This window comes from Anoplopoma fimbria, chromosome 12 (genome assembly GCF_027596085.1).
Source record: "Anoplopoma fimbria isolate UVic2021 breed Golden Eagle Sablefish chromosome 12, Afim_UVic_2022, whole genome shotgun sequence".
NCBI classification, from domain to species: Eukaryota; Metazoa; Chordata; class Actinopteri; order Perciformes; family Anoplopomatidae; genus Anoplopoma; species Anoplopoma fimbria.
The window spans coordinates 14,796,047-14,814,500 of NC_072460.1; the positions used below are offsets into that span (position 1 = coordinate 14,796,047).

Genomic DNA, 18,454 nt, shown 5'->3' on the forward strand with positions numbered 1-18,454 from the left:
CTTCCAGAGGAGGCAGTCATTCTTCACTCACCACTGTGATAAACGATGCAGTTAGACCGAGGCAGCTCGCTTTGTGTGCCATGCGAGCCTGTACGTGTGTGTTGTCATTGTACTGTCTGCTGGAATAATAGCCGGAACTGAATATCTTTGAGGATGAAAAGAAGGAATCTGTCAAGGTTCACTTCCAGGTCAAGTTTCGGGGCGAGGGCATTCTAGTTGCTATAGCGATTGCAGTAATCAAGTGGCTATAATTCTGCAAGTGTTAGTGTACCATATGACATTTTGGCCTTTATAAATTTTTTAACCGTGGTTGCATATTTAAAATTAGATTATCAGCGATAGATTCAATCCTTAGTTATTTGGTAGGGAATATGGCATCCTTCATGGATCTCTGTATTGTATCTAGAGTCTAGCTCTTTTACTCCCTGTGGAGTAAAGGTCGTCGCCGGGAATGATGACCCCAAAATCTATTTCCTCCAGCTATGATTTTCTCCTTGACTGCCTCACGGTGATGGAGGCAGTTTGCTGTTTTTGCGGATGGGTGAAAATGTGGTGGTCTCTCTCTTTTCCCTTATTCTCAGTGTCACATCTTGTCCTCTCTGTCCCTCTGTCTTAATGTTGTCCTGATTCCCTCTCTTTTTCTTTTCCCCACTCTGCCCCCCTGCTGAGACAACAGTATATTCCCTCCTGCACATGCACATTAGCATCATAATGGTGACATTACCAGCGTAGGAAATGGCATCGCATTTGGTTTAACTGGAATAGCTTTTCTCTGGCATTTACATACCTCTTACTCATTCAGAAACCCATGCTGGTTTGCTCTCACTTGTACACCACTGCAAGGAATACTTAAGTTATAACTCCTACATGTATCAAGGTGTCCGTTTGCTTCATCAAGCAAATATCTGCTGCTTTCCATATGTATGACAGATGCAGTTTCTCTGGTTTGGTACAGAGGCATATAAAATGGGAGTGATGGCTTGGGAAAAGATGATGTGTCTTGGATGTGACACTTACTGCAATGTGAAACAGTTTTGAGACATAGAGAGTATTCATCCAATCTCTGTTTCAGGGCAGCATAGTGTGTTAGGAGACTCTGCATTGTTCACAATAATCTAGTTAAATCACTCATCATCATTCCTCTCATCTTCCTCCTCCTCTTTCTGCCCAACAGGCTACTTCACTCAGATTTCCACATTGGCAGATGTGCAAGAGAATGTGATGGAGTATCTCCACGTGCTGAGTCGTCCCAAGGTGATCGACCGGGAGCACGACACGGTGTGGACGGAGGCCTACTTCGACACCACTGTGAGTACATTAGCATCTTCAGGAACTATTTATTTAATCCAAAGGAGGATCGTGGTGATAAAATGACGCTGTGTTTTCCCTTCATCAGTCTCAGACTGAATGTGTGAAAGTGTGTGTGAGCAGCAGATGGAACCATTAAGTCAGTGAGCCTTCTCTGTGTGTTTGGGAGTTGTGTAGCATGTGTAGATCACACTGGGGCACATTGGTGAGTTGGTCTATGGTCTCAACCTCATACCCTGGCCAAAAACCATGGTTTAATTTCACTCTTATATTGCAGCAAGCTTATAATTCATGCGTTGCTAAATTCCCTGTACATGCTTTATAGTTCTGTGGCACAGACATCATCATCCCTAAAACACCCCAAATGATAACGCCTTTATATATTAAATAGGATCCTCTTCTAAACCTTAATATACACACAATTTACTGGAGTTTCCGTGCATGCACAATGCTTCCCTTTTTGTTGGTTCTTGTGCTTGGCCATAAAGAGTGAATAGTAGCCATTTGTCTTCCACAATTTTTTTTCGAATGGATTATGAGGGAGAGCTTCAAAAATGTAAGGAGACAAAGGCAAGTGCCCTCTAGCAGAAAAACGCACAGGCTATCAACACTGCATGAAAATGGATTCTTTCTCTCTGCGATCCTCTTCATATTCCTTTTACCTTTTTCTGTTTTATTCCGCTTCTTCCTTTCTCTTTGCTCTCATTATCCCCATCCATTTACCAAAGTCAAAGTACATTCACCCAACACTGATTCAGCACTCACAGCTTAAGTGTTGTTTCCTCTGCTGTGACCCTCCCAGCCATTAAGTTCTCCTCTCTTGACACAGTCACTGTTTTTTAAAGTTGCAGTCAAAGTCAATGTCAGTTGATTTTACGCGCCCATAGATGCTGGCACTCCATTCAGTGGGAAATGCACTGAAAGGCTTTCCAGCACTTATCCACAAACGTATTGACCCTTTCTCTCCTCCCCTCCTCCCTAATCTGTTCTCTTTAGCTCCCCCAAGCACAAAAGGTAAAATAAAAATCTGATTTGAGGTCATCGCTGTTTTGTGCTGTGTTGAGGCCTGGTGTGTGTCCATGTGCATTTCATGTGCATGTGCGTTTTGGACTCAGATCTCTGCGAGATGACGGTATAATTTGGGTGAACTAACTACCATACTGACCCATGGCATTTTCTTGTGTGTCAGTGTCGTATGTCGCTCCTCAACGTCCTGATTCAAACCATACATCGTGGTTGTCAAAGGTTCAGTTGATCGCTCTCCTCTGCACGTCTTATCAAGCACACGTCTGTGCACACGTTCACAATCATACATCATTAGTGATGCTGTGTTGGCTGTGCTTTGCCAGTATCTCCGGGGCTGGCAGTGTGACCATTTGTGTAAATGTGAGGCTATGTTTTTGCTCTTTTGTGACTTTGGTGTGAAAAAACAAGATTGCCTGTGATATTTGTCTGAGTAGAATTCTCCAGAAAAAGCTGTTTTGTTTCGTCTTCTGGGTAAAAATCCAATAGCCTATAAAGACTGGCGGGATGATCTGTTCTGATGCCTTTTTATTGTTTTCATTGTTTTATTTTTCAGTGTTTTGTGAATCATATTTGAGTTGAGATAAGCAGCTCTATAATCATAACAATGATGATGGTGGAGCAGAAGAGTGCTCTGCACCCCCATCAGCATGAGCTGAGCACAGAGCAGTCCCATTAGACAGCTGGCAGGCCATATGTCTGACATAGCACTGTTAGTGTGATAGATCCGAGCTTATTGACATCGAAGCGGCTCAGCAGAAAACAGAAATAGATATCACATTGTCAGAGATGATAATTGGGATTAGCAAGGAATCTGCACTGCTTCTTTGCATATAATTATGCCGGCACAGCTCTGGCCTAGGTGCTAGGAGCACACAATCAGAACAGTCCTCACACACACACACACACACACACACACACACACACACACACACACACACACACACACACACACACACACACACACACACACACACCCTGCATGGTGATAGTGTTTGATAAGAAGTTGGCAAAACTCCTGTGATTGGCTCAGTGTTAGGAAAGTGATGAGCATCTGGTATTTATGTTCCAGGGCTGATGTGTATCATCTTTCCAGATGTACCATTTATCCTATCTTTTTCCTCTCTGCTCCATCCCTCTCAGTGTGCCCCCATAATGTTTCTTAGCCTCTCCCTTTTCTTCCTCTGTCTCCCCCTCCAGCTTTTCTCCCCCCACCTGGGCTCGCCCCTCTTCTGCTGCTCCCCTCCCTCTCCCTCGTCTCGCCAGCTTCATCCATCATTCTCTGCCTCATTTGGCTTTGTTTCCCACTCTGTCGGATGAACTGACACAGGAGCACAGGGATGATGGGAGGGAGATGGGGGTAAGAGGAATGTGGAGTGGGGGGGATATTGAAGGACAAGTGTAGGAAGGGCGAGGGAGAGAATTGAAGATATTTGAAGACTAAATTGGAAAGACAACTTAAAGGATGTAAAGAAGGATGCAGAGCTGAAAAGAGGGTTTTTGCACTGAAGTTCAAAGATAAAGACAAATTAGTTGATTACCTTTGAATGATGAATTGAAGAAGTTAGCTGTTCAAAGTACCTAGGGGTGTCCCGGACTAAGAATTTACATTGATGAATCTGATTGGTTTCTTTTTTTTCCTTGCTCATTGATCCCCAGCTGTTAAAGCTTCATGTATCTGTCGAAAAATAGTAAAAACAACAATTTTAGGTTGTTTTCAGAATAACAGCACTGTTTATTGTGTGTCGGATGTATGTGTGTGTGTGTGTGTGTGTGTGTGTGTGTGTGTGTGTGTGTGTGTGTGTGTGTGTGTGTGTGTGTGTGTGTGTGTGTGTGTGTGTGTGTAGTTGCGGTGCTGTCCGTGGTACTGACATGGACAGCGATAGAAAGAGAGACATGTTTTCCTATCCTGTTGCATTTTGTGGTTGAAAATGAAACTTTCGTTCCTTATTTCATTTTTCCCATTGTATCAATTAACAGACAGAAGGGAAATGACAGGGAAGCGAAGGAACAGTCACTGTGAGAGAGAGAGAAGCAAGCCAACGGCTGTTTCTGCATGGTTCCCCCAGCTGATTTTAGAGATTTATTTTCTTATCAAAATATATCAAGTGCTCTGATAGTGCTAGATTCTCTGGTTAATATATAAATAAAATACATATATAGACTATAAAATAAATTGCTTGTTGTTTATGAATGATGAATGATTCTTTGTTTCATTACCACATGTTCACTTCACTGCGAGTGTGAGATTGGCAGTCGAATCTGTCTCCTGTTACTGAACAGACGACCATTCGGGGTCACACCGCAAAATGTCATGACCGATGAATATAAACTTAACCATTTCAAACCAAAAGCGTTAATTGTGACTGAAGCAACTGAGAGCGTATATGTCGTATCCCTGCTCCCATTTGGCTATACAGTATGTTCGTTTCCTCACATGGGGCTTCTGCTCAAAGGCTTACACACGTCAACATCATTAAAGCCGGTCTCCAAGGAAACAAGGGTCACCTCGTCCACCAGAAAACAAATTTGTCACAGCAACCTAGATCACGAGGTGTCCTATGAGACAGCGAACACAGGGCAGGGTGGGTGCTTTTGAGCCCTCTGAGGGGTGCACGAGTGTTGGCATGTGTGGGTTTTTGTGTCAGCGGGGAACGAGTGTATGAGAGCCCAGAGGGGAATGTTTTTCATTCTCTGACCCACAGCAGGGGAAACGACTTACACACCCAGTTTGTTCTGACTGATACAGATAAAGCCACAGAGGACATGATGATGCAGATTTGGTCCAAATATGTGATAAGTTCTGACCTTGCATTAGAGGTCGCAGGTTATGTATTATATGTCAAATTCTGGATACAGAGGACTCCCTTAGGGACTTGGTGCAAGGTCATGTTGGACTTTATTTATGGTTCAAGGAAGTGTCTCTTTCGTCTCTCGGGTTTGGATAATGAAGCACAGGTTTAAAGGTCCGTCCTCCTCTGGGTAGGGTAAGTGAGGATCCTCTATAGCTGTGCTGTTGGTTTTGAATCCTACAGATGCGGTTGCGGGCTGCCTTTGTCCGTGCAGCTTTTGTTTTCTGCTTAATTACAGTATGTCATTTCCCAGAGTAGCTGGGCAAGCCTGATTTACACCAAATGCACATATACTGGAAAAAAAAGAGCATGTTTAGGTTAGTGTTGAAGTACAAAAAGTGCACATTTCATAAGACTGCTCAACAACAGCTCAAGGGGATACACAATATATGTCAGTCCATAGGTTTGCACACCGGTGATATATGATCCAATAGATCTGAGCTTCGAAATAGGTTTTGTATTTTTAGATGAGACTCTGCTCGTTTTCCCTGTCCTTTGATCGATCCGGTTCACCAGCAGCAAGGCTTTCCGTTGTTACAGAAGCTGTACTTAGGTGTGTTTTGTTCTCTCTTTGATGTCCAATCTGGCGTCCTGAATTGCTATTACTAGCTGTCTGAGCACAGTTCACCAATCCCCCTTTTCCCCAGTGTCTAAGGGAATAGTAGGTAATGACAGTTTCCTGTCATTACCTACTATTACTGGAGGTAAAAGGGGGCTGAACGCTGGAGGAAAGAGAGTGTACAGGAAGGATATGTTCAGTAAGAGGACTGGTTAAATAGGGTATTTCCCTGTGAGAAAATGTGGGATCTCATAATAAAGTCAGTCTAACAGACTCATTCTCTATTAATTGCTGCAGCAGAAAAGTATCATATGCAAATTAATTATGTTTTTTTGCCACACCATCTCTAACTTAACACAACTGTGCATGTGTGTTCTCGGATTAATTTTGTACTTAATGGACCAATTACTTGTGGTGACTAAAACCTAAACTGCTTTAATGACTGACATTTAGACAGTTCTGACATTTCTGAGTGGACAAGGTCAGACCTCTTTTTTGGCGAGTGGGAAGCCTTCCTCCAGTATCTTCATAAAAGTGTCAAGCTTTCATCTCTAATGGATATCATCGTCAGATACAGAAAGCCGCTGGAAAGATAAATATCATAATTATTCCAGCAGTCTTTAGGGAGGGAAGATACACAGATCCCAACTAGAAGCACTGCCTTTGGATAAGCTTATTCTGCAAGAGATCAAAGGAAGGCTGGTGATTGAAAACATTTTAAGGCAAATAATAAATATGAATAAAACATGTCATGAAAGTTTTGTAGGTCCCCAAGAAGATAATATGACTGGGTCTGCTGCAGAATTCCTATCGGGTTCACTACTGAAGGAACGAGTGTAATACAGCTTGAGATAATCACTCACTGAGTGTGACAAGATTCATACAATGTGCATGATACTATGCAATGTGTTGTGTAGTTACTTCTCTTTTGTGACAATAAGGATGATGTTTCATCATTAACCTCCCTCTTCTCCTTTCTCTCTCTCTCTCTCTCTCTCTCTTTCTTTCTTACCCTCTCAATTGCTATCTTTTCTTCCCTCATGACTCACTCAGTTGGATGACGGTAAAGGTCCGGTTCTGATGACCACAGTGGCAATGCCAGTGTTCAGTACCAAGAATGAGACTGTAAGTGTACATAAAATGCTATACAACCACTAGCACATCCACTGTCACTTCCCATTATGTTATCTCCAACAAACAGTTTAGCTTAATTGAAAAACTATGCAATTATATATTGCATAATTCACAGGGAATTGGGCTTTGAAACAAAAGACACGAATTGTGAAATAATGGCTTTTTCCATTGGAACTGTGTTTGTTTAATAACCTGTCAAATGCAATTAAAAAATATTCATAATGTGTGTGCTTCCAGAGAAACCGTGGCATTCTGCTAGGAGTGGTTGGGACAGATGTGCCTGTCTCTGAGCTGCTCAAGACCATCCCCAAATACAAGGTACTGCTCCCAACATCACTTAGTCACATTCCTGCGAATAATTAGAGACCTAAATGGTTATATGAGCTACACCTCTAAAGCAGCACACCTTTAATCATTTATTTTTTTAACCAAATAATTGGGCTTTGTGAATGTGCCATTCATCTGGATGCTAAGTCAGTAAAAAAACTAAGGCAAGTTACTTTAAAGGATTCTTTTTTTTATTTTTATATCTGCACATACGCCATTCCGACTCAGCAGTGCAGTAATCAAAGGCCAAATCCAGTAGCAGATAAATCAAAGGTTTTGTATAAGTTTTGACACTGATTATTCATGGCTCCTTCTTCAAGTCCAATAATGACAGGAAAATGATACACTAGGTACACTAAGACATTATGATAGTGTCCCCCGCCACATCCCCTGTGCAGATTTATTTTACTTGTGTATCCGAAGCTTGGTTGGGTGTAAGATTTTGACATTTGAAAGCGTGTTATTTGTCCAGACAAAGATTAATTACACCACCCTCCTTGCATTGTGCAGTTCTGTGAGTTTCAGCATAAAGACAAAGATTCTGCTGGTGAAAAAATTACAAAGAGCTTGATTAGCTCAGATTTACAATTTGGTACGGATTATCATGGATCCATTCGCTGTGTGTGTATGTGTGTATCATTCCTAGCTGGGTATTCACGGCTACGCCTTTGCAATCACCAACAACGGCTACATCCTCACCCATCCAGATCTACGTCCACTTGTGAGTATTACCTCAAGCACCATTCAGATGCCTCGAACAAGTTAACTGAGTACAAACCTTATTATCGTAACAATCACTTTTAGGGCGCAGAGACTGAAGTTCAAATGTATTAATTTATTTTGTACAAGGGACTGAGGAATACTAACTCTTGAGTTCACGGCAAGTCAATTACTGATTTTGTTGTCGTATTGCGATGCCGATTGACATAGAAAATTAGTGCGTAGTTGTGTGGGTACTCCATGTGCCGTGCAGTGTGTGTGTGTGTGTGTGTGTGTGTGTTGGCTGCGTGGTGGTATGTAGATGAGGAGAGTGTGTTCTAGGCCTCCACTGTGCTGTGAATAGACAGAGATACAGCTTCTGAATGGCTGTGATTAACTCTATTGTACTCACTCACTCCTCTCACAAGAGGATGAGGGGAGAGAGTTTATAGAGGGAGGGGAGGAAGACTGACAAGCGCAAGGGAACCTGCTTAACGTGAGAATAGGTGAGTGATGACAAAGAGGAGAGATATGGAGGGATGTGAGGAGAAGAGAAGAGGAGAGAATGGACAGTGAAACAGACAGATTTAATTGCGGTCTAATTAAAGACGTAAATAAACAGCGTTTAACAGCTAATGAAGGGTGGGAGTCCTCACTGACAGATGAATGAAGAGGGGGACTCACTTATAAGTACACACGTATAGTACATATTTATATTCCAAATACTCTGGCCTCTGTTGTCTATTTAATGTCCATATCAAACAGGGTCAGTCAGGTAGCCAGAGAGGCAGAGGAGATGGCCGTTGTATTTGGTTTAAAGTTAGATTTCTAAATGCTAAAACACATACAGTAAGTTTGGTCATTCCTCCTTAAGAAAATCTAAATTTGGCTTAATAAGAAGAAGACAAGTCATCATTGCAGTTGCTGTGCTTAAATAATCGGTCGATAAAAAAAATAGTTTCAGGTAATACACTCATTACAGTTCTTTGCCAAGAGTTAGATGAGAATGACACATTTGTCAGTTAAAAATAAAGCTAACGCCAAGAGTCGATTAACCTTGCGTAGCCTGGTTGCCTTGTGACTTCACAGTGTTGACACGACTCTAGGGTTGTACAACGCGATATTATCATACATTTTATTTATCAACAGTCTTGAAAAAACTGAAATACCTTCCTGTAAAGCTACAACTTGTTGTTTTTGTGCTTTCAATGTGCAAATAGGTGGACTCTTTCTGTAGCGTTGGATAGAGCCAGGCTAACTGTTTCCCCCTGCTTCCAATGTTAAGCAAACTGTCTCCTGTCCTGACAGGAAATACATTATTTCTGTGCATTATCATTTGTCATTTATTTGCTTTTTCAGCTTCTCAAATTATGCTTTTATCTTGTTTATCTCATTATAATTTTACTGGGTTTTGTACAAACAATTTCAGAATGTTACATTTGGCACTGGTAAATTGTGATTTTAATGACTAATAAAATAAGTCAGAAAAAATTTATGAATTGATAGTAAAAATAAACATTGTTGCAGCCCTTGTATAGTGCAGTACGCTTCAGTATCTGTCTGTGCATGCATGCGTGTTTACATGGGCCTGTGTGTTCAGTACGGAGATGGCAAGAAGCGAAGGAAGCCAAACTACAGCAGTGTGGATCTGTCAGAGGTGGAATGGGAGGATAAGGATGACACGGTAAGACACTTGTAGTGAATGTGCATTAAGCATTATAACAGTACCTCTCTCAATGCAAATCTGATGTTTAAGATGTTGTATGTGCTTTGTGTTGCTAGCTGAGAAATGCCATGGTCAACAGGAAGGCAGGGACCTTCTCCATGGAGGTGAAGAAGAGTGTTGACAAAGGGGTGAGGAATCCATAATTCAGAAATCCACAAACAAGCACTTTTCTGATGGTCCCGAACGGTGTGCCACTGAAAATACTCAGCAGGGAGAATCCACTCTGCCAGGGGGTTGTCACACTTGGCACAGTGATGTACAGGATTGACTTAGGGATTTCGTTTCCGATTTTTGTTTGCTCTGCATGCATGGGTGTGTGTCTGTCTGTGAGTGTGAGCCCGTTATCTCCACCGAGCACCTGCTGCTGAGTACGGGAGAGACAGCAGCCCAATGATTCTCTTTCACTACTTTCCTATCTGAGAGAGAGAGAGAGAGAGAGAGAGAGAGAGAGAGAGAGAGAGAGAGAGAGAGAGACATTGTGTGTGTGTGTGTGTGTGTGTGTGTGTGTGTGTGTGTGTGTGTGTGTGTGTGTGTGTCTGTCTGTCTGTCTGTGTGTGTGCACTTTGCATTTTCAAAGCTTAAAGAGCATTATACATTAGCCTGATTATTAAGCATTCAATATGTTAATACAGACACACACACACACACACACACACACACACACACACACACACACACACACACACACACACACACACACACACACACACACACACACACACACACTCAAATGTACACAGATGCATATTCACAATCCTTATCCAACTACTCACACTGCAAAAACACACATCCATCTGCAATGTAGCAGGTCATGTGACAACCACATCATGTATTCCCTGCACCACTAGATGGAGCCAGACTGCAATAAATCACATCAGATAACTTGCCATCACACTGCCTACTGTTTACTGCAGCTTAACATGTAATGTATGAATCTCTTTTATTTCAGAAACGTGTACTGGTGTTGCATAATGATTACTACTACACAGACATCAAGGGGACTCCTTTTAGGTAAGAAACCTGGAGAGATTTATGTGAACAGTGTACGACGTTTTGAACAACTGAAGTGTCAGTATTCAGAGTTTCTTTGCCCAAAAAAGAACTGATGAGTTGTCATTTACACATTTACATGTGTGTTTTGTTTTTAGTTTAGGGGTGGCTCTTTCCAGAGGCCATGGAAAGTATTTTTTCAGAGGGAATGTCACAGTGGAGGAAGGTAGGAAATTCTCCCTTTTTCTTTATCTGCTTTACTCACTTTTCCTCATTTGTTGCCTGTATCGTTTTTCTCTATTATGCTCTATCCCCCTTCTCTCTCTTTCATAGCCTTTGTGTCTCTGTTTCACACTCAGCTTACACTTCTTTTCTGTGTTACAGTGGTAAACGTTTTCAGATACTTTACTGAAGAAAATAAATTATCAATACCACATTACAAGTAAAAATCCTGCTTTCAGAATTTTACTGTGGTAAAAATACCATAAATTGTATCAGCATACTGTACTTGTTAGAGACATGTATGCAGTGGAAAAGAAAAATATTTGTTTTATATAATTCACATTGATTTTTTTTTTTCTTTAGATAAGCAGGTTTATAATTTAATTACAGAAAGTTTAATTGGGGCCAATAATGACTGAAGACATTAGGCTTCTGATCACCTTAAATGTATAACACTTTTATTCACAGTAAATTGAATTAAAGCTTGACAGAAACAGTTTATTTTCCGTGCTTAATTTTTTTAACGTTACCATGTTTCAATTTTTCTATATTTTAATAAAGAAAGTTTTTCAGTTACAGATTAATATAAATACCTGTACACAACAGTTTTGTTAAGCATTCATCAACTCTGCACTTACTATAAGCTTAAGTGGGCATTTTCACAAAATGGATGTAACCACTATAACATTACTAAAGTATTGCAAGTAAAATAACTGCAGAATGGCCCCTTTCAGATCTTTATATTATTTTATTACAGGATCCTTTTTGCTGATGGATTAACATTAAGCAGTATTTTACTGTTTTGACTAGTTGAGGTAGAATTAGCTTTAACTACTTTATGTACTGTTTGGTAGTTTAATTTAATTATAATTTTAATTATATTTTATAAGCTATTCATATGATTTCAATTTTCAGAGTAACTTGTCACTAGCTTAGAAATGCTGTAAACAAATAAAGGTAAAACGCACAATAAATATAAATGTGTTATGTTTAGTAAAGTAGCATAATCTTTCACACTCACTCACTTTCACACACACACACACACACACGCACACACACACACACACACACACACACACACACACACACACATTCAATAGTAATGTAGTGATGATGAACTCAAAAGCCACAATTGGAGAGGAAGTTAAATATTTCTTTAGTGGCTCCCTCGGTGTGTCAATGTCTTCACAGTGCATATGTGTTCCCTAGCTTACGTGTGCCTCAGTGTGTATGTGTGTCTATTTTCATCTCCAGCCTCATGTATGTTAATATTCATGTAGAGTGTGTGTGTGTCTGTGTCTGTGTGTTTCTCTAAACATGTCCATCATTCAGAGCGCTCTGAGCATGACTTGGCTCTTCCTGATCTAATCAGACCTGTCACATCCATTCAAAAAACACATTTTTCAAACCTGGTGTGTGTGTTTAAGAGTATGTGCACTTGAGGTGTGGATGCCTACCCCTATTATTCTAAGTTTATCTTGAGTGCTTTTGCTTCTTAATTTTGAGATATATTGTTCTTAATTTTTTCCCAGGACTTCATGACTTGGAACATCCTGATGTAGCGCTGGCAGATGAATGGTGAGAATTTGTCGGCGATGCTGTATGTTTCTGTTCTGACAATATAATCCACATCGTTTATTCAAGTGATTGGGCTATGTCGTTAAAATACTCTGTACTTGTAAAATCAAAGAAATCTACAATATAACTGCAATACAATAGTTATATAACAGCTTTGGAATCGGCAGGACTTTGACTTGATGGTTTGTGTCACTTGATGACTTGTGGTCACCAGGATTGGAAACCAACATCTAAATAAATTACTGTAAATGCTTTTCAAACTAATGCTTGCAAATGCTGAAAACTTTCTTTGTTTATACTTCACATTTTATTCATCATAGATGCCTTGCAATACAAAAGCAACAGAAAGCAACCACACTATATGTTCAAACTCCAGATTTCAAATAGCTGTTGCCAATTATGTCTTTGATGCATGTTATGATAAGCAATGTCCTTATTGTCCATTCTTGTTATGTTGCAGGACGTACTGCAACATAGACGAGCACCCAGAGCACCGCTACTTATCCCAGATAGAGGCAATCAAACTCTACCTCAGTGGACACGAACCCCACCTACAATGTTAGTTAAACTCTTCTACAAATCCTCCATTCCTCTATCTCCTCATAGAATTAAATATATTTCATGTATTGTGGCTGGTTGGTGAATAAATATACATATATATATATGCATATATTTGTTTTTTTAGGTGACAAGGAGCTGATTCAGGAGGTTCTCTTTGACGCGGTGGTGACTGCCCCTTTGGAGGCCTACTGGACGAGCCTCGTGCTCAATAAGTCTGAGTGTGTGACCCACTCTACTCTTTCTTTTCCATGTTCTTATCTAAAACAGAAAAAGGTTTCTGCATAAACTCAACGCAAACTGAATCCTGTTGTCAAAGACCAAATTTAATCTCTGAAATGGCAATGGCAATGCTACAGACATTTGCAGAGGCTAAACGTTAATAATAATGGTAATAATAATAATTGCATGAAGTTACCTTTAAAACCAAAATTCTAATGCTCTTGTTGAAGCTTCTTTTCTGTTTTATTGATGCTGATATCAAATGAATCATTTATTGTGCACAAATGCAGGTTACTGTATTTCGTTGTTCTACACAGGAACTCTGATAAAGGGGTGGAGATAGCCTATCTGGGCTCAAGAACAGGCCTGTCCAGAATTAACCTGTTTGTGGTACCTGACGAGCTTACAAACCAGTAAGTATGCTGCGTGTATGTATGCAGTCTATATGAATGTAAGCACATATATAAGCCTCGGAGTGCGTGTGTTGAATGTCTCTTTGTTTATGATTCTGATCAGTAGATTTATTGTGCTTTGAGTTTATACATCCTCTGTATCTTCATAAACTCTGTTTCCTGTCTGCTTCAAGAGACTTTCTGACAGCTGAAGACAAAGAGGGGGTATTCAACGCCGATCACTTTCCTCTGTGGTACAAGAGAGCAGCAGAACAAGTTCCTGGTACCTTCGTCTACTCTCTACCTTTTAACTCAGGTTAGTTGTAAATTTAAAATTGATGAATCAATTATACCCACAAAGTCAAATGTTTAGGGATAAGTCAGTTATTACTTTTAAATTATTCTCAGTTCTACACAGTCACCATTACTAATACATTTTATTTGTATAGTGCTTTTAAAACATCTACTAATGTGCTATAATGAAACTGATATCACTGTGAGACTGGCACCACCATAAAAGACAAACCCACATTTGGTCGAATGCACCATTAAAATGTAATACTCACATATATTAGAAAGACCTTTTTCAAATTTCTTTCATCCCCTCTTTTCCTCTTTCACCCATATTTGGTTGTTTTCTCTTGCCATGCATCTCTTCCTCCCCTTCCTCTCTTATTAATTCTGGGCTGTGTTCTTGTGGACAGGGCTGATTGCTGTGGGTTGAAATAAGATACGTTAGGAGGAGGTTCAGCCCTTTCCATAGTGACTTGGCCAGAACACACATATAGACACACACTTACAAAAAAAACACGCACATACACACAGCACCTCGCGCAGTTGCAGTGTAACTGCGTCTCTACAAAATGGTTCCCTTCCAAAGGGAGAATGTGTTCTCATCTGTCCTCAGCCTCAGGCTTTCCATTAGTGCCAGCTAACACAAGTGATCTGAAAGCCTCTTATTTACTTGCCGGACTTGCCTTGGATGCACTCTTCCTCTCAGAACCGTGGTAGCTGGCTGTAGCCATGAAATAGTACTCTGTGGTATTTATGTACTGTGTTTCTCTCTCCAATCACCCTGTGGTCAGTTTAGAACTAATACGGAATTACGATATGTGATGTGAACTCTGTGTGTGTGCCTGTGCGTGTCATGCTGATGTGTGCTTTTATGTGTTTGGCTTAGGATCTGAAAACAAGAGTGTTGTATTGGCCAGCACCGCCATTCAGCTTCTGGATGAGAGGAAATCACCCATAGCTGCGGGTAAGTGGGGACTCAAGTGGCTCTTTCTCTCTCACTCACACACTTCTACATTGACAGAGGCTTCAATATTTTCTTTTCTTTGTTTTCCCGGACTAGATCTGTCTAACTCTACTTCTTTTCCTCTGCTTGAGTTGAAACACTCACTTCCCACATTTACTGACTCTGCTGCTTTTTTTGTCCATGCGCTTGCCCCTGCATGAACGTATGCTCAGAAGAAGGCGAGAGTGCAACATGGCACAGGCGTTGGAATTGAAGAGTATTTATGCCTACATTTATTAATAGAGGCCAGTTTCATAAACGACTTTTGTGCATTTGTTTTTTTCCCCTTTGCTTATTTAAGGCATATTCTGGCCTTGAGGTTTTCATGTTGGCCTGCCTCATCTCACATCCTGGTGACTCAAAAGCCCCAGAATGTCACGCCCATCTTATGCAACTTTGTGCAATTAGCAAGTTCATGGTATGAAGAGCAGCCCATGTTCTGTTTGCCATGAACTTGATACGGAGGGAAGAAACTGCAGATTAAATGGAGGATATGGAGAAATTCCGGTTAGGATAGAGATTGTTAAAAAGTAGTTGTGGTATTCTCTTCAGGAAAGTTTCGATATGACATCATTCATTACACACCTCTCCCCTGAAGACACCAGTCATCGCTTTGTGTAATACCGTCTGTAACAAGGGTTACGGTATTGTAACCTGTGTTCTATATGCACAGGCGGAGCCTTCTACTAGACTCTATTAGTAATATTCTATTCCAATCACAAGCATGCATTCTTCTACTGAAAATTTGCATAAGCGTAGCCTGCCAATCAGGTCATGCCCACCCAATAACATGTGGACCACACAGTATAAAAGTCAGAACAAAATGCTATCTGCCATCCTACTCACTCTTCAGTGAGCGATGTAGAAGCTTGTTTGCCTGTGCTCATAGAACTAGGGTTACGTAACCCTAGTTCTAAGAGCACAGGCGCCGTCCTCTACTGGACTCACGGTTACAGTAGGTAAAGCCCAACGAATGCACACCCTTAAGCAACATAAATTCAACCCAAACACACTGATCCTGACCGGCTAGAGGTTAGTTACCACAACCAACTTTCTTCTTTATAACCTAGGCCGCCACAGCAGAAAAGTAGGAGGCCCCTGCCAAACCAGGTAGTATGCAACAAAACTGGGTAAAGCTGTGCAAATTGCCATTCGCTGAATAGAAAAAAGATGGCCGACTACTCGGTGAGGCACATCCTGATATATATATTCAGTGGTTGAATAAGTGTTTTTAATTGGAGGAGAATATTACTCTTAGCGTATAGTAGAAGGCGGAGCCTGTGTAAGTTGAACTAATGCAATACTTTTACTGCAGTACTGTACTGTAAAGTACAGAGGCAGATTACATTACATTGCATTACATTACAGTCATTTAGCAGACGCTTTTATCCAAAGCGACTTACAATAAGTGTATTCAACAGATGACAAGTTAGACATTTTTTGTCATAAGTAATAAGTAAGAAAGAAATTAATAAAAAGTAAGCTGGAAGCACCTTGTTTGCAAATGCAACACAACAATGCTTGCAGTAAGGTAACTCAACTTTTCTCTATGTTTACCCTCTGCATGGCTTTTGGAAGTCCTGTTTTCCTACTTTATTTAACATTGATAGCTTCAGTAACCCAGTAGAAATGTCTTGACGTCAGAGTTGTTCTATTAAAATACAAAGTACAGTATGTGAAGTATTGCAACCTTTCCACAGCCAAACATATGCGCGAATGAGAAATTGGGAGTAGAGCTTTTGCCTCATATAAAAGCTTCTTCTGATAATTATCTATTTAAGTTGTTCTGTCGACAGATGAGGACCAGTAATGCCAGTAGGGGAATCACAGAAAATATCTGGTCAGAGGAAGGAAAAACTGAAGAAAGGAGAAAGTGGAAAATCTTTTGAAAATGCAGTGATAAATAAGAGAAGAAATAAAAGGGCAGAGAAAGAGAAAATGATTTCATGGTGCCTGAATGCGTTGACATGAAAGCAGTGCATTGTGGGTACTCTTTGCCTGGGGGAAACCACTGGAGCAGAAGGACAGAGATGGGAGAGTCTGTGCCGTGCCAAAACGCACGCACACACAAACACACACATGCACATAGAGCATACATAAGATTTCTAGCAGAGCGATAAGCATTCAGCCCACAGTTTACACCAGCCCACGGTATTATTTGTCACTGTTGACTTGATCTTTATTGTTTTAAGATAATATCTGACTAATCAGTAACAAGGTGTCATGATAATCCCATTTTTACATTGGGTGCTGATGTACAGTACTGATGATCATGCTTGTCAGATCGGGGGATGTCTGTAAGGATGATTTTATATAAGAGAGTCAGATGGGAGGAGAGATGTAGGCTGGAATGCAAATTTAGCGTGGGCCGGTTAGGGCCAGTTTTCACTGCCCTGTGCTCCACTGAGCTGTGGACTTGTGAATACGCTATACACTAACTAAACAGGACAGGCTGATGACATCACACACCATGGGCCCTGCAGACATCGCTTGAGTCACAATGTTACCGTGTTCGTACATACACGCGTGTGTATTCCAGCATGTGTGTGTGTGTGTGTGTGTGTGTGTGTGTGTGTGTGTGTGTGTGTGTGTGTGTGTGTGTGTGTGTGTGTCAGTGTTTGTGGTCACATCCTGAGCCACGTGCAGCAAGTCTGCTGCCGTAATATGCCACAAAACTCAGGTCAGGCGTTAAGACCAAAGCCATCTGTGTACATTCATGTGCCTGTACACCACACAGAGTAAGCTGAAAATCACTGCCAATGGCAAATTATCATTATATATAGATAATAACTAAACACGTCACAAGCAGCTCTTTTCCATTGAACCAGTGAACTCCTTAGAAAAAATAAGAAGGTTGGGCAATATCCGAATATACATATCATTTATCTCTCATAAATAGCATAATCTAAAAGTTATATTAACTATGATCCAAAATATTTTCATAGAAATAGAAAATTCATCAACAGAAAATTCATCAATCAAAAACTAAAAAACATTTTATTTACTTTGCCAGCAACATATTTACTGAGAGGGGCAAAAAAAACACCCATGCAATGTCTACTAATTTCAAGGTTACCTGTTTTATTTATTTTTTAAATTAAACAATTGGTGGAACAAAGAGGAATACGCTGAAACAATAGAATAAACTCCAAAGTAGAGCTCTTTTTTTCTGCAAAATACCTCTCTTTAACCTCCATCCTATCAACATAGAAGGACTACCAACTGGGGTCTCTGGGGAACTAAAAAAAATAATACTGTAAGATACAAACATCCGAGCAAAATACTGACTTATTCATCCCCAAACCATTATTTCTGCAATTAATGGCATCTGAAGAAAAAATATTTTATTATTTTGGGAAGTTGCAATAATTAGCATATTGAGTAAAAATTTGAGAGCAAATTTGGAAATCTGTCTACTGCATCTGTGTCTGTCTCCTTCAAAAAGACTGGACGTGTTTTTACCCTGTTAGTGTGTGATACTTTAAATAAGGATCCATGGCAAACATTTTATCTGTCTATTCCATTTTATATATTAACACTACATAGGCTGCAATTGGGTGCTCTAAA

At 40.4% G+C, this 18,454-nt stretch overlaps 1 protein-coding gene across 1 annotated transcript in view; it reads left to right on the forward strand.

The window, feature by feature from the left end:
- The window catches only part of cacna2d3a (calcium channel, voltage-dependent, alpha 2/delta subunit 3a), a 116,737-nt gene that overhangs the window by 73,776 nt on the left and 24,507 nt on the right, over window positions 1-18,454 (forward strand). The window contains exons 12-26 of the mRNA XM_054609298.1: window positions 1,175-1,308; window positions 2,305-2,322; window positions 6,796-6,867; window positions 7,114-7,194; window positions 7,850-7,924; window positions 9,503-9,586; window positions 9,685-9,756; window positions 10,578-10,639; window positions 10,777-10,844; window positions 12,373-12,418; window positions 12,879-12,976; window positions 13,104-13,197; window positions 13,516-13,611; window positions 13,785-13,906; window positions 14,771-14,848. Coding sequence (XP_054465273.1) covers window positions 1,175-1,308; window positions 2,305-2,322; window positions 6,796-6,867; window positions 7,114-7,194; window positions 7,850-7,924; window positions 9,503-9,586; window positions 9,685-9,756; window positions 10,578-10,639; window positions 10,777-10,844; window positions 12,373-12,418; window positions 12,879-12,976; window positions 13,104-13,197; window positions 13,516-13,611; window positions 13,785-13,906; window positions 14,771-14,848 — 1,200 coding nt within the window. The remainder of the gene's footprint in view (window positions 1-1,174; window positions 1,309-2,304; window positions 2,323-6,795; window positions 6,868-7,113; window positions 7,195-7,849; window positions 7,925-9,502; window positions 9,587-9,684; window positions 9,757-10,577; window positions 10,640-10,776; window positions 10,845-12,372; window positions 12,419-12,878; window positions 12,977-13,103; window positions 13,198-13,515; window positions 13,612-13,784; window positions 13,907-14,770; window positions 14,849-18,454) is intronic.